Source organism: Alligator mississippiensis, chromosome 16 (genome assembly GCF_030867095.1).
Source record: "Alligator mississippiensis isolate rAllMis1 chromosome 16, rAllMis1, whole genome shotgun sequence".
In the NCBI taxonomy this organism is placed as follows: Eukaryota; Metazoa; Chordata; order Crocodylia; family Alligatoridae; genus Alligator; species Alligator mississippiensis.
In genome coordinates this window covers 18,595,071-18,620,183 of record NC_081839.1, presented here as the reverse complement: position 1 = coordinate 18,620,183, position 25,113 = coordinate 18,595,071, and the positions used below count along the sequence as shown (strand labels likewise).

At 47.5% G+C, this 25,113-nt stretch overlaps 1 protein-coding gene across 19 annotated transcripts in view; it reads left to right on the top strand.

The window, feature by feature from the left end:
• PKNOX2 (PBX/knotted 1 homeobox 2) overlaps window positions 1–25,113 on the top strand; it is a 922,547-nt gene that overhangs the window by 884,012 nt on the left and 13,422 nt on the right. For all 19 annotated transcript variants that reach the window (XM_019494062.2, XM_059719775.1, XM_059719782.1 and 16 more), the window contains 2 exons: window positions 8,341–8,417; window positions 11,014–11,192. In XM_019494062.2, the coding sequence (XP_019349607.1) occupies window positions 8,341–8,417; window positions 11,014–11,192 (256 nt within the window). The remainder of the gene's footprint in view (window positions 1–8,340; window positions 8,418–11,013; window positions 11,193–25,113) is intronic.

Here is a 25,113-nt window from a genome sequence, read left to right as displayed (position 1 = left end):
TCCCGACACTCCACAGACTGACAGATTGGTTGGGTCAGTGGCCAGGCACCTCTCCAGCTCTAGCACTTCCCTTTCAAGGTGTTCCTGAACTGCCTTCCTCTACTGGGTGTGCTCCCGAGTGTAGCTGCAACAAACAAGCCAGATGCATACCTTCCCCACATCCCACCATCTCCAAGCTGAGAGGAAAGCTGCCCTTTGCATTGAAATGCCAGTAGATCAACCCTGGACACCCAGGCCCTAGCATGGCCTGGGCCCAGACAAGGTGGTGATCTCTGAAAGGGGCCGGCCAGATGCTGAAGGAGTGGGCCCAAGCAAAGTGCGGCAAAGAGATATAAACCTGGTCCAACCGGGAGTGGCATGCCTGCTCCTCCCCCACCCTCACATAGGTGAAGGCAGGGGGGTCAGTAGGGTGACAGGCACACCAGACATCCACCAGGGAGTAGTCCATCAGGATCTCCCCATGGATGCCCATGGCAGCCTGGTTCCATTCCGTGCCCAACTGGTCTCGTGCATCTACGATGACGTTAAAGTCCCTGCCGAGGACCAGGCACTTGCAAGGGTTGAGGGTGCCGATGCCTGTGGCTGCCTAGAAGAAGAAATCCACCAACTTTGGGCCCCTCACAGGGGTATACATGTTCAGAAGGTTCAGGACCAGCCCCTGCAACTGGACCCAGAGATGCAGCAGGCAGCCCAGCACCACCTCAATGTCCTGGAGAACTTCCAGCTGCAGACCTGGGTTGAACAGGGTGGTCCCCCCACATGACATGGACAAGAGGTGACTGAAAAAGACCCTATCTCCCCACTCCAGCTGCCAACTGGGTTCATTGGCTGGAGTTGTAAGGGTCATCTGTCAGAATACCACTGGGTACCATGCCTCCTGAAGGAAAGAGAGCACCCGGCACCTCCAGAGACTCTTCCTGCAGCTGTGGACATTGAGGGTCGCAATCTTAAATGACCTCATGGCTGGGGGTTGGAGTAGACTGTTTAGCAGGGGCCTCGTGCATCTCAACACCCGGTGTGGGGCCTGCAGGCTCATGTACTGCCCTCCCATATGTATAGAGGGTGTCTATGAAACTGCAGGCCCACCTATAGATCCAGGAGTTACAGCTTTTGAGTCCCTTGCCTTCCCCCACCAGTGCCCGCGCACTGGAGAGGACACTGTCAAAATCTCTCCAGCAGTCCAAGGCTAGCTGTATCTTGCTGGCAGACTGGTGGGTGTAGTCACAGTCAAAAAATGCAAGTAGTTCACCCCTGGGGACCGTTGGGACTGAGATGTCCACAGGCTCCATGGAGCCTGCTGGTTCTTGGGTGTTCTCCTCCGCTCAGCGGGCTCCTTAGGCACCATCTGAACCCCCCAGTCTGCTAAGACCCTGGACTCTGTTTGGGAATGGGAGAGCTCTGCAGCCTCTTCGGACAGGGGTGGGGGTAAGGATGGGGTGGGACTCCTTCACAGGATGGTGGGGTAGAGCTGGAGTTTTAGGGGGTCAGTTCAGGGTCCCCGAAAAGATCAACATGTTGATCAGGGAACCCCACCATGACCCTCTCTGGTGCAGGACCATGAGGCGGGCTGGAAGTCAAGGTTTTTTCTGGGAGGGGGAGGGAAGAGAGCCACCAGGCACTGGGGTGGCTTCAGTGTCTGCTTTGGGGTCCTAGGAGAGGGGAGAGCCCCAGGGCCTCTGTATCACCCAGGTCATCAGAGGGAGGAGGCTCCATTGCCAGGCCTTCCTTTGGGTAGGCCTCAACCTCAGCCTCAGCACCTGTGGCTTAAGGGGGTAGGCCCTGGTCAGCAGAATGAGAGGCTTCCTCCATGGGCTTCTGTTTCAGACTATCTTGCAGCCCTGAAACCTCCTCCATTGGGATCACCGGTTTGATCTTTCCCGGGGTTGGGGTGTCAGGTGCAGCTGGGGAGGCCCCAGGAAGCTGGGCCACTCCTTCCCCCTATGTGGTGATCTTGGGAGGGCTATGTCAGAGGGCTCCAGCTGTGCCCAGGCCTTCCTCTTTCCTTTACGCCCAGAGGGGACCTGCACCCACTCAGCCATAGGGTGATCCTCTGGTGGACAGGCTCCAGTAGGAGAAGGTGAGGGTTAGGTGGGGTGGGGCAGCTATGACAGAGGCATGACTAGGGGCAGGGGTGCCCTGCTCCCTCTCTCCCCCTGGTTGCTTCTGTCCTCCCTGGGACTCCACCAAACTTTGTTGTGGGGCAGGGTCCCTTGAGCTCACAGGGGGGCTCATAGTTGTGGCTGGGGTGCCAAGGGGCATGAGGGGGGAGGGGCACCGGTGGTAGGGACACCCCTCTTGCCAGTGGGACCTGTGAATGCCCTCCCCGCCTGGCACATGGGGCACTCATGAAGCAAATGCCCTGGGACACAGCACGGGAAGCACTGCACATCCCCCAATGTATAGAAAATCCTCACCAGCGCTCCCTAATAAGGAATTTCCAAGCACCCATCAGCCTCCAGCCACACTCCTGCTGTCAGCTGGATCATGACCTGGCAACAGAAAGAGCACATGTGGCAGAGGCTGGGGTCTTGGCACCCCAGTGAGAGGGCCACCACTGGGGAGATAACTCTCTCCAGGGTTTGGAGCTGGGGGAGCAGGGCCCAGGTGGGTATATAGGGATGGCTGGAGCAGTGGAGGCTCTTGGTTTGTTTAAGATCTTTCCAGAAGCCCCTCAGGCCTCCAGCCAGGTGCTCAGAAGCAGAGCAGTAGGTACAAAAACAAAGCAGGATCAGATGCAGTGAGGTAGCTGTGGGGGAGGGCAGGAGCAATCAGCAAATTGGGAAGTAATCCAGTGCAGGTGTGGTGTCAGGTCATGCAAGGTGGTGCAGCAGAGAATCTCCCTCTGTCCTGAGTGGGGGCAGCAGCAGAAATAATGGCAGGAGCAGCAGCAACAGCAGCAGTGATGGTGGGAGCTATCCAGTTCAGCCACTCAGACTCTGCTTCTGGTGAAAGTGGAGGTGAAGCTGGGGGTGGCCTGCCAAGGCATCTGGGGCAGGCAAGGCACCTTTAGGCTCCGGCAGTGATGGTGGGGGAGGAGGGGCCTTTTGGCATCACAGGTTCTCTCCCCAGGCTGTCCCCCAACTGCAGCTAGGCAGCAGGCCAGAACAGGGGTGCAGAAGTTGGGGTGCAATGCTGGGGCGCACTGCAGTGGTGTGCGTGGGGGGGCAGCAACAGCAGCCCAAGGCAGGAAGGAGTGCAGCCAACTCACTCCCAAAAGCTCTGAGATCAAGCCAGCAGCTAACAGTAGCCAGAGACAGGAAAGGCCCTGGTCATCTTCTTCCCAGAAGCTCCAGAGACCAAGCTTGCAACAACCAGCAACAGAAACAGCAACCTGAGACAGGAAGGGGTGATACCGCCTTCCTCCCAGAAGCTCTTGAGAGTGAGTCACCCAGAGCTGCTCACCAGGGAAGCTTTTTATTCTGCTGGAGTCAGCACAGGTGCTGCCCCCAAACTCCAGCTCCTTCCAGATCTGCAGCCAGAGGGAGCTGGACAGTGTCAGTTTTTCCTAAGCAGCACAACTTGACCCACATCAAAATTTATGTTCAGGCATGTGTGCTGAAGCACTAATCTCTGGCACAAATTTGTGCCACTGTTATTTGAGCTGCTTCAAGCACATGTGCCTGCATGTGTGAATGTGGCCTTAGAGACTAACTGGTTTCTAGACTGAAGAGGGGAACATAAAGGGCAAGAAGTTGATCATGTGGCTTGGACTAGTTAATGACAACCCCTAATTTGTACTCTAAGTAGCAGCACAGTCATAACCACTCTGTCTATGAGGCACATTACACTTAAGATATAATTAACCAGTTAGTAGCATCTTAAATTGTAACCCAGCCACACGTTAAAGTAATTAATGGCATCATAAAACAAGGAATAAGCCTCAAAATTATTCCACAAAAATGTGTAATAACCTATCAAACCGTTAACTGAATATATGGCCCATGGCTGAGTCCCATCAGTTAAGGGGGCTCCCAGACACAGGCGCCTGCTACTTGCCAGTGCAGGGGGAGCCCAGAATCATGATCTTGGGTTTCCCTGTACTGAGAGTAAGGTGAGGTGGGATATGATGTTTCATCCCACAATCATGCCTCCTGCAATTCACATGCACCAGGTGTATGACAGGAAGCACAATGTGGCATAGCAGGAAGCACAATTGTAGTGAGCCTGAAACTACCTCATAAATCCATCAGACTCTATTTTTAATCTGAGTGAATCACCAAGAAAGTTTAGCAATGCAGACAGCAGAGCTCCTTGGGATTAAACGTAGCTCATTTGATGTAGTTTTCCCAGTAATCTAATAATTAAAAAAGTAAACTCAGGAGGATCTGGACATCATCAATAAATAAATAAATAAATAAGCCCCCACACAATGGAATGTCCTGATTGTAAATCTGGGAATTTTTCTTTTTTTTAAATGCTCTGCTTAACCCTACTATTTTAAGAGACGTGTAGAACATGGACCATCTGGACTGCTGGGTCTAGAATGACCATTAGGCATTCTGTCTACTAGCTAGGAGTGCTTATAATTTGAAACATAATTCATTTGTTGTAGTTTATAAGTTTGCATGTTGGCAACCCTTAAATCAATATTTAATCATGTCTGTTTGCTGATCTAGTCCTTCTTAAGCAGGGAACAGGCTAACTACTGCTCTCAGTCAGCCACTCTTCATAAAATAATTTCAGACAATATGTTTACTTCTTATACAAAGATTCATTCTTTTACTATGTTTGCTTTTTATTGCATTCTCTCAGTTTGTATCCTGAGGTATTTATGAGATTTACCCAAATTCAAGCTAATTTTGACAACCACACAGTAATTAGACTCTATACATGGAAATCATTGGCTGGGAACAAGCAGCCTGATCCCCATCTTTGGTTCCCCCCACTTGCCCTCCACTGCTGCCTGTCCATCCTGTGCCTAAAAGCCCTGCTGCTTGCCCCCCATGATGCCTGCACCCCCACCACCTGTCCCTACCTGACAGTGTCTACACACTCTGCCACCTCTGATCCCTGGAGCCTCTGCCCCCATCTGTTGCTTACTGTTTGACAGTGGTCTGGCACCATTCTTCCTGGGGTACAGAGCACAGGGCAGCTCTAGCCCTGTACCAGCCACACAGCAACAGCAGTTGTAGCAGCAAGAGCTCTGGCCCCAGGACACTGGAGCTGCTGCCACAGGGCAGGAGGCTGCCATTGCTGTTGCATGCTGCCCCTTACTCCTCACCAGGTAACCCCTACTCACCCTCACACACTGATTCCCTGACTGCACCCAGAACCATGCTACCCTTCTCCCCACCACCCAACCACAGTTCCAGGCTTACCCCTGCTAGCTCTGCACTCCTCCTATCCTGGCACAGGCCTCCAAAGAAACCTTCCTGTGACCCAGAAGTATTACAGTAAGTGTGGGACAAAGCAGAAGCAGCATCACATTGCTGAAAGAACACTCCCTTCGGGGTACTGTGCTCCTACTCACGAATCAAGTGATGCTTCAGTACTCTTGTCTGTTGGAGCTTTAATCAGCCTGCTACTGCTTAGTGTACTTACTGATGGCTAAGGGTTTTTTACATACTTTACTGACAGCCATTTTTAGATGCTGCTTCTTTTTTTAACTGAAAGTAATTACATTTACTGACAGTTGGAAGTTCTGTCTCCAACATACACAATTCCATTTCCTTTCCCCTGTTCTCCATCTAATCGTGCACTGCCAGACAGTGGTATAACTAAGGATTGGCAACCAGGGCACCAGATCCAACTGCAAACTTAGAGGGAGTTCAAAAACATCCACTGCCATTGCTCCTATTTTGGTCACACTTGTACCATCACCCTTGCTAGCGCTGCCACCCAGGATTCAGAACCATCTTCGTATACCTGTACTGCCATATGCAAACAGTGCATGTAGTGCTACTAGTGTCCAGATCCTATTTACCTTTCACATGTTTAGGTGCTGGGTAGGTAGATGCATAATTGCCATGTTTGGCAGTTATGCACTATTTGCAATTCAGCATTACCCATGCTAACCTACTGATCATGTTGTTCAGCTGTCCAGGGCAAATAGTATTGCATAGGTACACATGTAATTTCAGGCAAGTCCTCAATCTTTAGTTAGGACTTTGCTACACATTAATTTTAGGTGGCTCAGGGAGCTGTTAACCCTGAGATTATCCACACATTAACATGTGAAGCTAGATTTAAGTCCTCATTATGCAGCTCAAAGTTATGACACTCCAGGGCAGGATTATTTGTGATCCATGCCACCCAAATCATATTACACTAAGATGCAGCCCCCTCTAGGCTACACTTAGTGTAAAGAACTCACCTGTCCCTGCTGGCCCAGATCAGGCCCACTGCCCTCTGCCCTGTCCTGTGCTGTCACTTCTGAGCCTGGGTGGGCTAGCCTGGAGCAGGCACAGGGTGCACAGGGTAGGAGTTGTGCTTGCAGGTCTCTTTCATGGGGCTGGGGCTGGGGCTGGGGCAGCAGTGGCAGCAGCCAGAAGGAGCTGCTGCCATCTGGGCTGCCTAGAATGGCAGTCCAGATGAGAAGCTGCCCCAGCTCTGCTGAATGCCCAGCAGGCAGCAAGATGTGCCACAGGCAGATAGTGCCTGGTACGGCTGTGCAAAGCTTCTGAGATTTGGCCCAATTCAGTGGCTGAATCTTCAAATCTGAATCAAATTGACAGACCAGTAAAAAAGTTTGAATCAATTCAAAGCCTCCAAATCAATTCAGAAAAGATTCGGATAAAGATTCAGAGTTTCAGTGATTTGGGCAGTCCCCGCTCATCGCCGCAAGGAGATGGACCTGGTTTCTGTGCCGGTAAATAGGGGTCAAGTCAGGGTATAGGAAGGGGGAGGGGACCATGGGGGGAACCCCACCAGGCCCCATCCCCTTGCTGCTCCCCCAGCCCCCCTGAGCATGTCCCAACCCCTGTCCACTCTATCAGTCTCATCAATGGCTGCCCTTCCCAGCCCAGTGTTCCGGCACTTTAAAAAAAAAAAAAGCCCTGCACTCACTGGCTTCTGCCAGTTTGGGAGGGGGGTGATCCCCACTGCCCTCCACTGCCCTGTGCTGCATGGGGGATCTGCCATGAGCCCCCATCTCTGCCTGCTCTCCCAGCCCCACCCAGCCTCAGCATCCCAGCTCTTAAAAAAAAAAAAAGCCCTGCACTCACCTGATGCTGCAGCAGATGTCATGGCTTCTGGAGGCTTGTGGCAGAGCTCCCCCATGCAGCACAGGGCAGTGGGGTGCAGCAGGAGTTGCCCCCACCCTCCCCCCTGGCAGGAGTGTGGGGATTTTTCTTTCTTTTTTTAAAGAGTTGGGATTCTGGGGCCAGGTGGGGCAGCCATTGACAGGGCTGGGAGAACAGGCAGGGAATGGGGCCTGTTTGATTCAGAGATTCAGCTGATTCAGTGGCAGCTGCATCTCTGAATCAGATTTGGCCAAATCGATTCTGGACAGTGATTCAAATTACCAAATCAAATCACTGTCCCCTGAATTGGCCGAATCCAAAGTGAATACTAGCTGCTTTGTACAGGCCTAGTTCCTGGGCCAGGTGGGACTGAGGGACTCATCGCAGGCTGGACAAAGACAGGATCTGGCCTCTGGGCTGTATTTTGCCCACCCCTGGAATATACAGTAGGTAACCATTGATCTTCTGGATCATGGTGTACATGTAAGAGGTTTAGTCACCAAGACCTTCAATGCATCTGCCTAGGCAAGAGTATGAAGGAGTGGAGGCTGCCCAATACCTACCATCCTTTTCTTTAGACCACTGAAACAGAATCCAAGTCCATACATTCAGGGTACTTTTACATGTGCCTGGGGTATGAGGGTTGGGGCTGCACTTTAATTAGAGAGGCTCCAGGAGCCACTCTTATTAAAGAACCACCGTGCCTCAGGTATCAGCATCCTCGTGCTTCAAAATGGTGCTGAGGGCACTTGAAATAAAGCTTTCTCACCATTTGAAGTCTGCTGTAATGACAGCATGTCAAAGCAGCCTCGCTGCTTGTGTATAGGCATGTATAGGTTTTCTCTGTTGCCACTGAATATGTCTAGAATCTATGGCAAGAAGATATGCATTTACTGAGAGCTTTTATAATCTGGGATTTTGAATGCTGCATGAGCTGTCTATTAAGTTGTACTTAGATGGACTTCTTTAATCACTATAATACTGAGCCGCCCAGAAGGACAAAGATTGGATACCCTTAGCTGTGGCCCATTCAGGTAAAACACACAGCTTCCTGTAGCTGGTGCTGACTTACTTTCTGGACTTCAGTGTCTTTCTTGCTGCTGGGAAGAGTCCAAGACCTAGGATATGCAATGTATATATGTTATTTGTCTCTTTGCAGCACCCTTACCCAACAGAGGATGAGAAAAGGCAGATAGCAGCACAGACAAACCTGACACTTTTGCAAGTCAATAACTGGTGAGTTAACTTAATAGGGGTTCTGGGAATTTTCCTGCTTTATTGGTTATTAAACTGTTGTATCACCTCTTAATGCCCTTCCCGAGACTGATATTTAACACATGGGTAGCAAGATGCTGATTAAGTTCCTCAGGCACCTACTACTAGTGGCTACTTCTCAGAACAATCCAGAAATAAGAATGAAAGGAAAAGGGCCTTTTCTATCTTTTTTTTAGGTGGTGTATATAAATTATAGATTAAGTAAAAATAGCTCCTAAACAAAAATGGGGAAAACAAGTGCAATAGTGCATGGCAAAGCTGTGTGCAGCATGGCCTGGAATAGCTGATAAAGCTGTAGATGTAAATTCTAAGGCATTTGCAAAGTTAAAATTAAAATGAGTATTTAATTTATCCATTGTTTATATTTATTTTTATCTTTTTCCATTTTCTGTCAGTAATCAGTTAATGACATTGCTATACCTCATGCCATATAATTTGTCAACAGAAGTGGAAATTAAATAAGATGAAATTAGATTCAATAAAATAATAAGATTAATGAATTAAAATAACATATTGTTAATCAAAGTGAAACTAGAGAATATAATATTTTCTTTCATGTAACAGCTGAGGACATGTTTTTGAAAGGCAAAATGAGGAAAAACAAGGTCTTTCCTTGTAATAAATAATCAAGTAGCATCAGTTGGGAAGCTGAGTTTGCTCATTGTTCTGGTCATCACTGCTTGCAGATTTTACTTTTGTTTTTGGGAGGTAAACAGCAGAAACTACTCTTACTGTATTTCTCACATATAATGCTCACTGCAACTTCCAGCAGTTGGATTTGGGGAAACAGGTATGTTTTGTATGCAAGAAAAATGTGGTATAAGTCTTTTGGAGAGAATTCTAGGCCAAGTGCTAGTCTCACTGAAATTATTGGAGGATGATTACTTACATTAATAGGACCAGAATCTGGTTCCCTAAGAGTACATTTGCTAGTAAAATACTAAGAGAAAGTAGAGCCTTAGATCTTAGAAATGGTGGACATCCAGAAATCATTCTTGGCCCAGTTCAGGCAAATGTAGCCTGAACAGCACTAGTGCAGACAACTTGGATGTCAATATGCTGTAGTCATTGGTGACATAAATGATAGAACAAACACATCAGACCTGACCTGGCACTACTGTTTACAAGCTGTTTATTGCTCATAAAACAGCATAACTTGTAAAGCTATTGCATTCAGTTGGAAATGGGCATGCAACATTTACATGCTGGACAGAGAGTCAAGTCTCCTCCAAAGTGTTCTAATCAGAATGCATCAGAGCATGTGTAAAAGTGCCCTGGGGGTGCAATCCAGTAGTCATGCTCAGAGCATTTTTACCATATACCAACACTGTTGCACCTAGCACCCATGGTCACATGGGCACACCTTTCAAGTAATGTGCTGCTACTTAAAGCTATTTCCCAAGAAATGGCAGATCTAAGATCTATAACATCCTTACAAGGTATTCAAATCCACAAGTTTTCTGTTTTAGTGCAATGAGTCTGCAAGTTGGAAGAGAGCCACACGCCATCCCTGATGTTGAATTTGGATCACTGCATAGCCAGGACTGCAAAATTAGGGGCCTAGAAAGAGGACATGTAAGAGGATGTATAACAAAGTAGTCTAATAATGAGGATACTCCCCTGGGATGGATGAGCTGATTTCTGGTCCACCTTCCACAAATATTTTGTTGTATTTTATCCAATAGATGTGTAATGCAAAATTCATTAACCCTGTTAGGACCAGGGACTAGGATCTAGGACTCCTCTCATGGGAGTTTCATCAACAATGGGGTACAAAATCATTCTTTCTTTATCAAGACAGTATATTAGACCTGCCTAGACCTAGGGAAGTATGGAGTTAGGCCTCTAGGCACCTATCTGAAGAGCAGAGGTGACAAAAGTGAATAGAGGCATGGGAAGCACAGTTTATGAAGAAAGGATGAAAAAAAAACTAGAGCTATTTAGTCAAGAGAAGAAAAGACTGCTGGGATTTTATAACAGTCTTCAAATACCTGAAGGGTGATTATAAATAGATTATAAATATTTTTCTGTGGTTGTAGGAGAAAGGATTGGAGTAATGGTCTCAAATTATAGCAAAGTATACTGAGATTGGAAATTAGGAAGAACTTTCTGCTGATGAGGATGGTCAAGCATTGAACAGGCTACCTAGAGAAGTTGAAGACTCTCTCTGGAAATATTCCCTGAAAATATTCAAGAGCAGGTTGGACAGATATTTGACTGGGATGATTTAGTCAAGGATAATCCTGCCTTGAGCAAGTGACTGGATTAGATGAGTTCATGAGGTCCCTTCCAGCTCAACTTTCCTATGATCTGTTATTAAAAAACCTAAATCTTTAAAAAATCTGGCTCTTGCAGCCTGAATTAATGTCCAGTAACATCATCTAAACACAAGTCATAGCAACTAGTATACATTTACTATCTCAAAGTGCCCTTGATCATAGGAGCACTGAGATACATGCTATTGCTTGATATTCTCCCACCATACTCGCCCCCCAATCTCACAGTAACTTTAAACCTACAACAATTCAAGTAACTATTTTTTCCCTGTTTTGGAAAGGTTTATCAATGCCCGACGGCGCATTCTGCAGCCCATGCTTGATGCAAGCAATCCAGATCCAGCTCCCAAAGCCAAGAAGATCAAGTCCCAACATCGGCCTACTCAAAGATTCTGGCCCAACTCCATCGCAGCTGGTGTGCTGCAGCAGCAAGGAGGCAATCCTGGTACTAATCCTGATGGTAAGAATGTGGTGAGGATAAGGCATGAGAATGACTTAGGAAGGACTTAGAGAATTGCTGCCAAGGAGAATGAAAGCAGGATCCTTGCATAGTTTACCTCATTATAGCAAGGAATCATCTTAAACTATTGTGGACCAAAAACTGGCTTTGCATTATTTTATCTATGGAAATCTGACATGGGTGATAGTTTAGCAGTGACTGAGAAACCTAGGAGAAACCTCTCCTTGCAAACTGATGGGATCAAAAAGAAAATTTAAACTAATTTCCTGATCCTCATTTGTCACAGTGACTAATAAAATCATAGGCCATGTGCTGTGTCAGCTGATGAACACAAGAAAATGGAGTTGAATCTCTTTTTTCTTATCAATGCTGTTCTCTGTACCTATGCACATATATAACAATGTCCATGTGAAGAATGGACACAGGCTGTACCCTGGGCACATACATAGGTGGGTGGCCAACTGGCTTAGGGACCACACCCAGAGAGTGGTGGTGGATGGTTCCTTCTCAACCTGGAGGGAGGTGGGCAGTGGGGTCCCACAGGGTTCGGTCCTCGGACCGATATTATTTAATATCTTCATCAGTAATTTGAACGAAGGCGTAGAGAGCACCCTCTCCAAGTTCACTGATGATACCAAGTTATGGGGCAAAGTTAGTACACCAGAGGGCAGGGAGCAGATTCAGGCTGACCTGGACAGGTTAGATCAATGGGCAGAGAGAAATAGGATGCAATTTAATAAAGATAAATGTAAGGTACTCCACCTGGGAAGGAGGAACCCCCAGCACACCTATAGGTTGGGGAGTGTCCTTCTCAGAAGCTCAGAGGCAGAGAGGGATCTTGGAGTCATAATTGACTCCAAGATGAATATAAGCCGGCAGTGTAACGAGGCCATCAACAAAGCCAGTCACACCTTGTCGTGCATTAGCAGGTGCATGACTAATAGATAAAAGGAGGTGATGCTGCCCCTGTATGTGGCACTGGTCAGGCCGCAGTTGAAGTAGTGACCAGTTTTGGAAGCCACACTTCAAGAGGGACGCAGGGAATCTTGAGAGGGTCCAGAGGAGAGCCACTCACATGATTAGTGGCCTTTGTGATAGACCCTACGGGGGGAGGTTGAGAGAGCTGAAGCTCTTCAGCCTTCACAAGAGACGACTGAGGGGAGATCTTGTGGCCGCCTATAAATTTATTAGGGGAGGTCAACGGGGAATAGGAGAAGCACTGTTTACTAGGGCGTCCCAGGGAGTGACTAGGAATAACGGGTGTAAACTAGTTGAGAGTGGATTTAGGTTAGATATTAGGAAGAAATTTTTCACAGTAAGGGTGGCCAGGATCTGGAATGGGCTTCCAAGAGAGGTGGTGCTATCACCTAGCTTAGAGGTCTTCAAGAGGAGGCTGGATAGTCACCTGGCTGGGGTCATCTGACCTTGGTCCTCTTTCCTGCCAGGGGCAGGGGATCGGACACGATGATCCATTGTGGTCTCATCCGACTCCACAATCTATGAATCTATGAATAGCCAGGCATGTATGTTTACCCCTTGTGGATGTTCAGTTGTGTCTAAGGCTCAAAAATGTAGTCAACCAAAGCCTATGACTAGAGGGATTTAGACTCAGGAACAGATTAAACAAGTTTTCCCATGTTTTGTCTTCAGTAGCTGAGTGGCTAGAGAAACCATGTGTATATAGATATAGATATAGATATAGATATAGATATAGATGGGACCAGCAGTGTATGTGGCTCAGGAAAGGGGACCTGGATTCTCTGAGTGAAGCAGAAGTCCTCTCCCCAATGCCCTCCACCCGTGTTTTTTAAAATTACTATTAAATGCAAGGGGCAATAGCTAAGCTTCAGCATCTTAAGTACAAGTTTATTTCACTTCTTTGCAGATTTGAATTTCACTTATGCAGCTTCGTGATTCACCACTGAGGATGGTCTGTCTCAGTGATGGCTCTCAAAACTGCTATACTTGCCACATGCTCCACTCCTAATATACAGAATTAAAAACATTGTAGCAGACCAAAGCACCACAGTGACACTGATTGCCCCTCCTTGCCATGGAAGTTGTGGTTCTCAAGAGTTGGTATGCATGCAGATGATGCCACCAGTAAAACTACCTCAACCCAGAGACTTTCTGATACAGGGACCAATCAAGGGCGTAGTTACATGTTAATTGTAGGTAGCTTCTGGAGCTCTTAACCCCTGGATTATTTGCACATTAACACCTGAAACTAGTTTTAAGCACACTTTAGGAGGTTTAAGATTACACCACTCCAGGGCAGGTTTATTTATGAGCTGTGTTACACAGCTCATGTTTCATTAATATGTAGCCACTCCCCAAGATGAGCTGCTCTAGCTGCAGTCCTCCAGCATCCGAGGATGCAGTATCCCCTTCTTTCCCCCCCCATGTTCTGTGTGGATAAACTTTCCACCCTCTGAACCTCTACTGCCCATGGGCGGGTGGGGGGGGGCGGCTAGTGGCACCAAACCAACTCCCCCTCCCTCTCCCACTCCCAGTGGTGTGACCTTCCCACCCCCAGGGTGCCACCATGCACAAACAGCCTGTAAAGCACATGCCAACTAGTCAGGTCACAGGGCATGGATGGGTCTGGAAGTGTGTATAGTGGGTATGGGGAGAACAAGGTAGGGAGCCACATTGTGTCCTCATGAGTTAAAGCTTCCTTCCTGGGGCAGGGGCAGTTACTCCCCAAAAAGCAACTTCCCTTACTGTTCCCAGCAAGCACAACCAATGCCCCCGCCAAAACCCCAATCCCAATTTATTAAAACATGAGGTCTTCTTTAATTAACTACTTCTTTATTTTTAAATTCTTCTCTTCTTTCTTCTTTTTATTTTATTCTTCAATGGCTGACTGCCCTTATTTCATCCCCCATCCCCATTTCCTTTCCACTTCCCATTTCATTACCCACCCCCATACCATTAACTCTCTGCCTTCCCGCTTCATGTTCCTAACTGTCCCCCCAATCCATCTCTCTCACACCTCCACCTAGAGCATGGATATAAGCCTGCTCTGGATCACTAGATGTCTAGTGGAAAATCACAGCTGTGCAGGTAAGGGATAGTCTTCCTGCCCCTGGGGCAGGGGGCTGGACTCAATGATCTTCTGAGGTCCCTTCCAGCCCTAGTGTCTATGAATCTACAAGTCAAAGAAGGTTTTTAGCCTTAAGGTGTGACCAGTCCAAACTGAAGCTAGCATTACCACCAGTCATCATTTGAGCAGCTCCAAGTGCAACATGTAACAAGGTCCTAATTCCTAAATCCAAAGTGTTTATGACTAGAAGTTCAAGGGAAAGAATCAAGCTCCCTTGAATACTCTGAAAAAATATACTGACATCTTCTGTCCTTTCACAAATTAACAAACTAATCTTAATTAATTCCCTGGGCAAAGCTTAGATTTTTTTTATAATGGTGAAAGACTTAATATCTGAGTACAAGATTATCCTGGAGTTTTTAAAAGAGGGCTTATTTATGGATCTCAAAGCAAACTCTCTCAGGAAATGTATTTCAAAGCTTCAGAGATCCCACTTGGTCACTCAATACTGATAGAACTCAACAAAATTCTGACAGTAGCAATTAGCAGTCACAAAAATACCTAAATGATTTAAGAGCATGGGCCTTTGGTTGTAAGTCACTCAGAGTTTTTGATTTATTTTTTTTTTGCCAGCATCATTGATTCACTCGGCTGTCATCCACAGATTCCTCAAATTGAGTATGAAGTGTATGCTGCCATCCCTGATGTCCTATCTAAGAGTGCCTATGTGAAGAAATCCCCCTCTGTCTGCCCCTGCTTGGGTCAGTCCAGCAATGCCCCGCTCTCCTTCACTTGCTGCTTTTTGGTTCAACCTGGTCACCTAGGTGACCGGGCAAGATAAATTCCTACAGGGAGGGAGAACTCGCTCTTCCTCCAGCAGCATTTTGGAACACACAAGCAACAGCTTCCAGAGACTCCCTCTGGATGAATCAGTGAGTAAAGACCTGAAAACTAGCTAGTAGATTAGAACTAAGTATTCAGACACATATTAAAAAGTCCCTATACCCAAGATCCATAAGACACAACTTATTTTGGTTTGCTCAAAGTGTTTCTCTAACTCTTCTGTTCTACCGCCCCCCCCGCCCCACACACCCCCCTGATCAATAAAGGTATCGGGTTATAGCATGCCTGGCTATGAATTCCTGAGGGGAGAGGGGACAGAGAGGACTTTTCACTCCCTTAGCTGGGCCAGCTACATTGGGATTGGCTATCTTTGGAAGTTTCAGGCTGAAAGAAGCATCCTGAAATATTACCAGTGGGTGAAGCAACCCCAAGGTTTGCAGGGTCTATGTACCCCAGGCTGCACAGAGTCCTAAGAGAGGCTAGTGCCTGTGTGGTGGCAGCATTACCCCAGACTTATGGGAGTTATCCAGGAAGGAGATGGCCGGCATAGGCTCCCCAAGGGAGACTCCTGAAGCATGGTTTTGGGCCTTGCACAGTGAAGTGAGTGGCTCTGCATAGTAGTGCCCCTACTCTGCCACCACAGACTATACACTAGGCCTGTGCAAGTAGGCAGCTATTCAATCTGGCTTTGGATCCAGCACTTTGGATGCCAGGGATCCAATCCAGAGCTCCAGACTGGGTTCCCGCTTTGATCTGGCCAAAGCAGCTCTGAAGCTTCAGAGCCGCCTTGGAGATCCAACCATACGGTATAATGGGGAATCAATTAAATCTCTATAACTTTGTTGTTTTTTGTATGATTTGGATGAAAGTTGAAGAGGTGGTAGCCACTGCTGAGAAAATGAAGTTTATCAAGTTTAAAAAGGATCAGTGCAGGGGTTTGGGGGGAACTGCACCCCAAATGCTTGAAAGCAAAACTCATGTCATGTGTATGTGTTATACCATAGGGGGGTGAAAACTGCAGGGATGGTAGCTCCTGCTGCAGCCACAAACCCTTCCAGCTTTTGTGGAGATGGGTGCAGGGCTTCTGGGTTCTGGGGCCCTGCACCTCTAGCTGCTGACAGGCAAAACTCATGACATGGGTGCTTGTGCAACTGTGTCTATCTTGGGGCATGGGGAGGGGAGGAGAACTACTGCAGGCCTGGCTGCTAGCCCCTGCTGCAGCCACGAAGTCTGCCAGCTGTCAAGGAGATAGGTGCAGGGGGGTTCTTGGGCCCTGCACCCCTAGCTGCTGACAGGCAAAACTCATGACATGGGTGCTTGTGGGACTGACTATCTCAGTCTTGGGGCAGTTGATTGTCTGTATTGATCATTTCCTCTCCTTAGTGTGGGGTTTTGTAGGTGTTAATTATTGCTAATTAACTGACTACATTAGCTAGCAACTGTGTATTGAGCTGGTCCCTGAGTGAATCTTGATTGATTGGTAACTAGTAACACAGTAGCTTAGCAGCCAGGCCTGCAGTAGTTCCCCCCAAGACAGACACAGCTGCACAAGCACCCATGTCATGACTTTTGCCTGTCAGCAGCTAGGGGTTCAGGGCCCCAGAACCCAGAAGCTCTGCACCCAGCTCTACAACAGCTGGAAGGCTTTGTAGTTGCAGCAGGGGCTACCATCCCTGCAGCTTTCACCCTGCTGTGCCTTACACACAGTGTCACCCATGTCACAAGTTTTGCTTGTCCGCAGCTTGAGGTGCAGTTCCCCCTGCACTTATCTCCTTGAAACTTGGCAGGCTTAGTGGCCTTACCAAGGGTTACCATCCCTGCAGTTTTCAGCCCATTGTGCACCTTAACACACACAGGGTCATCTATGTCATGAGTTTTGCCTGTCAGCAGCTAGAGGTGCAGGGCCCCAGAACCCCTGCACTGATCTTCTTGAACCTTGGCAGGCTTCATGGCCTCACCAGGGGCTACCGCCTTTGCAGTTTTCACCCTCCTGTGTTGTAACACATACATGTGACGTGAGTTTGCTTTCAAGAATCTGGGGCACAGTTCCCCCTGAATCCCTGCACCAATCTTCTTGAGTCTTGGCAAACTTCATGCTCTCAGCAGAGGCTACCACCTTGGCAAATTTAATCCCAATTAGACAAAAACAACAAAGTTATAGATATTTCATTGATTCCTCATTATAACCTCTGGCCAGATCTCTGAAGCAGCTCTGAAGCTTTTCTGAAGTGCTTTGGAAGCTCTGAACTGTTTTAGAAAGCTTAACAAAGCCAGCACTTCTATCCAGACATGCTGCTTTGGATGCTAAAGCATCCGAAGCTTCTCCGGATCCGAAGCACAGTCCAAAGCCTTGCATAGCCCTACTATACACGTGTAGTGAGGCTGCTTGCTTTGATGCATTGTAATTACAGTGCATCAGAGCAGGCAAGATTAATCGAGTCTCCTGGAGTAATTACCACACTCCAGCAGACTCCAGTGTGATATGTATCAGTGTTCCTGCACTGAAACATAATGGCAGAGATGCTTTAACTAAAGCTAAATCAACTAACTAAACAAGCTAAATTAACTAAAGCTTGTATTCTCAGAGCCACGGTAATTAAAATCTCCCCCCCCCCCCAACCAAGCACATGTATAAATACCTTACATCTTTGAAATTCTAATTTGCAAAAGAATAATTTTTAAATTGGTCCATTAAACTGAACTACTGTATGCCATCAAGGATACAGGGTTTTTTTGAACTGTTGAAGAGCTCATAGCAAAAGGTTCTACTATCCCTTATGTAGTTCTGTTGTCTTTCTTCCCATTTCCAAACCACTCAAAGAAGATTAAGTAGCTCACCTTGTGTGCATCCAGATGAGTGCAGCCATGCAGTATGTGGCACTGCAAAAGAGGTACCTGCACCTTTGAGCCAGATACCAGTGGGCTGTGGCTGCAGAGCTGGCTTTCATGCAAAACTCCTATCATGTCTTCTGGTGTCCCTGCTCTGCTCTCTGGGCAGCTATCATCTGATAGATATGCTCATTGTGATGCCTCACTTTGAACTGTCAAAACATTTCCTCCTGGCCCCAAGTGGCCAGGAATTCAGCCATCTCATCTGCCCTCTAGCTGGGTCCCTGGTGCCAGCCCTGGGCAGGCTCCTCTGCCTGGGTCCCATCACTTACCTCACCAGCAAGGATCCTAGTTTTCTTTGTTTAAAAAATGGAAAATTATGTGATAAACCCCCCAAATTTTCTCATTAAAATACTCCAAATCTGGATTCTTCCACAATTAAAATGAAAGGCCACTATATAGAGAGAAATCAATTGAGCAATGTTTTATTGATATATTTACAATTTTAAAGCAATCTGGAAGCCTACCAGTCCCTCTATCATCATAATAAAATTAATTCTAAATAGCTATATACTTTGGAATTTGCTCTTGTTTTTTTTATCATAGAAAAATCAGAGCTACCCCTTCCACCTTCACTTAACAGGATGTGGGGACAGCTGTAACTGGACCCACAGTTGCTTTGTGGTGCTGAGCACCAGTTATATGCTGGTGCTCTGCCCCTGCCCCTTCCCTTGCCTCTCACTCCTGACCCATAGCCCCTACCTGCCCCACACTAACTCCCTCTGGGCAGCAGCTGCCTCCCAGCACCAGGACATGGGTCCATCTTCAGCTGTCCCACCCACTGCCTTGTGGCTCTGAGAAGTGCCAGCCCTTGCTATTTTTCTCCCTGCACCTGTGACCAGTCCTCAGTAATCCACATGCTGTTCCTGGGAAGCCCTTGATTGGGGCTCAGGGGCTGGGCTGGGCAAGCCCGTTCCCTTCCAGGCTGGCCTCCCCCTGTGCAGGATGCTGTAGGGGGGCAGGGGGGGCTCTAAGCCTGACACTGGGGCTGCTCCTACCTGGAGTGCTCCCCCACACCCCCATCTATTTCTCTCTTACACATATCCCTGCTCTGACCTCTGACCTATCACATACACTGAAAGACCCCACTGCCATCTCAATCCTGTCCCTGCCCATCACCCAGTCCTTCTATCACATCCATGCCCCCCCAGCCCATTACAACCGCCAAGTGGTTCCCAGGACCAGGAGCCCTCCCACGCTAGGGCTGCATGTCCCAGCACTGGTGTTGGCATGGGGAAGCACTGTAGTCTGGAACCTGCTCCTTCAGCTGCAGCTCCCACCAGCACGCCCCGTCCTGTCTGGGAGCTGAGCATGTGGAGTGTGAGATTAGTGGGAGGATGTGGGGTTTGTGGAGGGACTTTTGCGGGTTATGATTGGATATGTGGGTGGGTGTGGAGGTGGTTTTGTGGGTGTGGGGTTTGTGTGGGGCTGGAGGGTTGTGGGTGAATTGTGAGTGGTTGAGGGTGTGGGATTTGTGGGTGGGGGTGCAGGTGGGGGTTTATGCCTGTGGGGTTTGTGGGAGGTATGCAGGGTTTGTGGGGACAGTAGGGGTGTGGGGGGGTTGTGGGTAGATTGTAGGGGCTCATGGGAGGTTTGTGTGTACGGGGTTTGTGGCTGGGTATGTGGACAAGTGTGGAGGTGGGGGGTGGTTTGTGGGGGTGGGGTTTGTGGGGTTTGTAAGTCGATTTGTGGGGGAGTTGGGGGTTTCTTGGTGGATTGTGGGGTGGTTCATTGGGAGGTTTCTGGGTGTGAGTGGGTGTGTGAGCTTTGTGTTGGGGCTCTTCCACACACCTACCCCTCTGTCTCCCCACACGGTTCACAGTCCCCACTACTGGAAGCAGCAGTCAGCAGCGGGCCCTTGGGTTGCTCATGGCCCACTGCAAGCAGAGCCCCCTGGTGGCACACAGTGCTGCCTGAGTCCTGGGGGCTATACACAGTGCATGGAGCTAGCCCAGCCCACTGGGACATACCTTCAGCTAGGAACAGGCTGGCTTCCGCCTCCATATGGGGCTCCTGCCACTGCATGCAGGCACCATGCACCATCAGGCCAGGCCAGCTCCTGCCTCCATGTGGCAGGGCTTTCCATATGGAGGCAGGAACCAACCCAGCCCAATGGTGTGCAGTGCTTGCATGCAGTGCTGGGCATCCTACGTGGAGGCAGGAGCTGGCCTGGTCTCACCTGAAGGCACATGCCAGTGGGCCAGGCCAGCTCTATGAGCCCCATATAGGCCCTGGAACTCAGGCAGCACTGCACGCCACTGGGGGGCTCTGCCTGAAGTGGGCCATGAGCAACCCAAGGGCCTGCTGCCTGTTGCTGCCACCAGTGGCAGGGGCAGTACGCCATGGGTGGGGTAAGGAGGAACCTCTCACAGTTCCCCCCATCCTGCAAAGTCCCTCTTCCAACATAGTCCCCACACCTATCCACACACATGCCATCATGCCAGCTACGCTCTGTGGCTGCCCCTGACTTAGTTTTCTGTCCATTTGCAAGTAGTTCTTGCAGGGTGGAATTCTGCCAGCCTGCAGATAATTGTTTACAAACAGGGAAACCCATGGTTTCCCCTTGAAAAGGGAACATTCACATTTTCCTAAAAAGAAACATATCCCTGCTTACTGGGATTCCTTACAGCCCCTGCTGCAGCCTCCAGGTCCTCCTGTCTGTGCTGCTAGCCTGGAGCTGAGAACAGGGTGCCTGTGCCTTCAGGACACAGGCATAGCTGGCCCCCATATATGGCTGCAAGGCAGTCTGCCTGGTCCTGCTGCTGTGCCTGGGTGCCAACCTAGGTGCCAGGTAGGCTGTGGAGCAACCAAGAACAGAGCCTGGGTCCCAGCCAGCTCTGAGCCACTGCTGCCAGCCATGTCCCACTTCTATTTCCTCCAGCACACTGAAGCAGCATGCTGGAGCAGTAGGGGCATGCAGCAGGCATATAGACCCTTTGGTCAGGGGCTAGAATGTCTCCTTGGAGGACCCAGCCTCCAGTTGCTTCTGGGCATGCTCCAGGAGGATGCCCTGTGCTGCTTTTTTCCAGAATATTTTCTTTTGATACCAGGTAACTATCAAGTTTAGAGTCTGCACTGCGAATATGCAGTTCAGGTAACATTTTTTAGTTTATGGTGTGCCTTCTATGGCATCTCAAATTATTTTGAGATGCCACAACAGACATGTGCTAGCTTGTGTGAACATGGCCCTTGGGTGTAAAAAAAAAAAAGCACTTATGCCACAGTGCTTTAACACCTGCAAGTACAAGGAGGAAACCTTAATAGCATGGTCTTAAGCGCTTCAGAGACCTACAAAGCTAAAAAGAAACTACAGTTAGGGATGGCAACTCTGTGAATGGAAGGTTTAACTTATTATACAGATCACCAAGGCAGCACCTTGTAATTCCCCTATATGTTCTCAGGACACTGTCAAGTATTTGCATTTGGCAGAAGAGATATACAGATATAACTAGGTATGCCTCTGAGACTTGCGATCAGTACTTAATTAGTTACAGTCCTCTTTTCAGGGAGAAATTTGACTAGTAAAAGCATCTGATTTACAAATTACTGGAAATGCAATGGCCTAAAGATAGAAACAAAGGACTGGAAGGGACCTGCAAGATCATCAAGCCTGGTCCCCTGCCACGGGTAGGAAGTTAGTGAGCTCAAATGAGCTCAACAAGGTGCTTATCCAGCCTCATCTTGAACACCTCCAAGGATGGCAATGGCACCACCTCTGCTGAGTGTTTGTTCCATATTCTGGTAACCCTTATGGGAAAAAAATAATGTTTTCTTACATCCATCCTAAATTTTCCCTCTATTAGCTTTTGTGCATTGGTCCTTGTCTTCCCTTGAGGTTCCTTTTTGAAGAGTTGCTCCCCTAGATCTTGATGGTCATCCCTAATATACTTGTAGGTGGCTATCAAGTCACATCTCAGTCTTCTCTTAGTTCCTGGAGTCTCTCTTCATAGGCCCTATTCTCCAGGCTCCTAATCATATGGGTGGCCCTTCTTTGTACCCTCTTGAGCTTATCCACATCCTTCCTAAAGTGTGGTGGCCAGAACTGGACACAGTACTCCATTTGTGGCCTCACCAACACCAAATAGAGAGGGAGAAGCACCTCTCTGGATCTATTGGCAACACATAGGCTGATGCACACCAGAGTTCTGTTTGCCCTGCTGACAACCTCATCTCACTGTTGACCTCATGTTCATCTTCCAGTCAATTGTGACCCCCAGGTCCCATTCAGATGCTGTGCCAGCCAGTGTACCACCACCCATCATATAGTTATGGTCAAGGTTCTTCCTACCCAGATGAAGAACCCTGCACTTCTCCCTGTTAAACCTGATCTGATTCCATTCTGCTCATAAAACCAGTCTGACAAGGTATCCTGGATCCTATCCTCTTACCCTATCCTCTGATGTGCCAATGTTTCCCCACAGCTTAGTATCATCCACAAACTTAATCAATGAGCTTTCCACCCACTCAGCCAGGTCATTAATAAAGATATTATAGAGCACAGGCCCAAGCACAGATCCCTGGAGGACATCACTGGAGATGGTCCTCCAGGATGAGGCAATCCCATCAATTACAAGTTTCTTGGATCAGCCTCTAAGCCAGTTGTCCACCCACCTCACTGTAGACTGGTCCAGCCCAGTACCCTCCAGTTTAGTTAAGATAACTGCATGAGAAACAGAATCAAAACCTTTACTGAAGTCCAAGTAAGTGACATCAACCTCATGTCTCTCGTCCAGATGGTTAGTTACCTGGTCATAGAAGGACACTAGGTTTGTCAGGTATGATCTACCCTCAACAATGCCATGCTGGTTACTTCTTAATAACCCACCAGTTACCATCTTGTAGCTGATGATCTCCTTACCACATTTTTCAATTTTTTTTTCCCAGGACCAAAGTCAGATTTACTGGTCTGTAGTACTCAGGATCAGCCATCTTCCCTTTCTTGAAGATAGGTACCATGTTGACCCACTTCCAGTTGTCTGGGACCACTCCCAAGTTCCATGACTCCTTCAAACAGCTTCACTAGTGGCCATGCTATAATCTCAGCCAGTTCTTTCAGGGCTGTCGGATGCAGGTCATCTGGCCCAGCAGACTTGAAAACGTCCAAGTGGTCTAAGAGATACCTCACCTGTTCTGGACTTATTTCATGTAGTCTGTTATCTTTCACATATTTCCTGGGCCTCTGGGCAGGTGAACAGGAATTTTCAGGAATACCGATGTGAAGTATGCATTTGGGAGCTCTGCCTTTTCACGTGGGTCAACTGTGGGCTGCCCCTCCATAGTCAGTAGGGGTCACACAGTGGAACCCAATTTTTTTTTTTTGCTCCCTATGTATCTATAGAAAGACTTTTTGTTGTCCTTTATTTTGGTTGCCAGCTTGATTTCCATTCCTGCCTTGGCTTTCCATGTCTCATACCTGCAGACCCTAGCAATATCAGTATACTCCTGTCTGGTTGCTGAACCATTCTTCCATTGCTTGTAAGCTCCTTCTTTCTTTGTCAATAGTTCCCTACTATCCCTGTTGAGCCAAGTGGGTCTCTTGGTTCCTTTCCCGCTTTTTGTCCACACGAGAATGGCCTCTTTTTTAGCACCCCCTTAAGGAAGCAGCACCATTCCTGAACTCCCAAATCATCCAGTCACTGGTCACACAGGGCCTCTCCAAATAACCTCCTGAATTTGCCAAAGTCTGCCCTTCTGAAGTTTAGGACTTCTGTTCTACTAACTGATTTCCCAGCCTTTTGGTGCATGATGAACCTAATCAAGTCATGATCACTGTTGCCCAGAGTATCTCCAATCCTCAAGTTGCCTATCAGGTCCTCCCCTTTGGTCATGGTAAATTTATTCTCATAGAAGAACTTTTCTAAGGCTCCATGTCCATCCTGATGGTCTTGCCAGGAAAAATTCAAACAAAGAATATAAATAAAAATTAATTTAATTCTGAAAAGGCTTATTAAAGGCCCTTCTACAAATAATTCCAAGATTGAAATACATACATTGGATGCATCTACACATGTACCTGACTGTACAATTTTTACTGCACAGTACTGCTAAAGCAAGTACTAGATGACTGCTCAGTACCTGCTGGTGCAGTACCCACAAGTACTGCACAGTCCTGGTGGCGCACAGGTCATTTTTAACCCTACTGCATACTAGTGGCAGCATCATGGTTAGTGCCTGACAACTCTATGTTGCCTGAGTAATGAGCTATATTGACATAGTTCATCACTACAGCAACATAGCATCTCACATAGATAGCCCATTGATTGCTAATTTCAAGTTTAGTGTTTTCCACCATGGGTTTCCAATTCCAGTTCTGGTCCAAGGGTCAGAACTGCTTTGAATTTTCTAAGGGAAAATTGAAAATCCACATTTAAGACTGCTGGGTAAAATGGATCTAAGATTGGAAGTTTCCAAGTAAGCATATATTTTTTCATCCCTCCAGTTCTCTGATCATTTTTGTTCCTTTTAGAACTTACATCAGTTTACCCTAAGTGAAAACTGCTCTTTTTAGAACTCACCTCAAATGCAAACTGTACTTCCATTTGTGCATTCATTTCACACTATAAATGCACACCTAATTTGATGTTGAGTATCAACTCTTGCTCTCTTCCAGCACTGACCATGTTTTCTAGTTCTTTTCCTCAAATATTTTAGCTACATTTTTCTGAAATGAATTATCTTTAATTATCTTATGCCTATATTTGTGATTTTAAGATGATTTTATTAAAATCTTTACCTTACTCATATTTGTAGCTCCTCCCGATTTAGCATGAGGTGTGAAACTAAATTAGGATAATCTGCTGGTCTCCTGCCACTGGTTGCTATTTACTATGTCTGGTCTTACAGAAGAAGTCTCAATGGCTGTGTGAAAGTTTAAAGTATTTTCCTTGTGTTTTGGAGAAGATATTGTGCCAAAACTTCAACTTATGTAAATCAATATAGTTATTTTAAGTTGAGTGGAGACTTATTTATATTGGCTGAGGGTTGGGCTCATTTTTGATTGGTGGTAACCAAGCTAAAGTGGTGCCCAGACTTTTAAGGGATGGGTACTTGATAAATACTTGCAATAATTATGCAATTGTCCAGAAGAAACACTCTTGCAAGAGATGAGGGAATGGTTCTTTCTCAGCATGACTGGAAATCAAG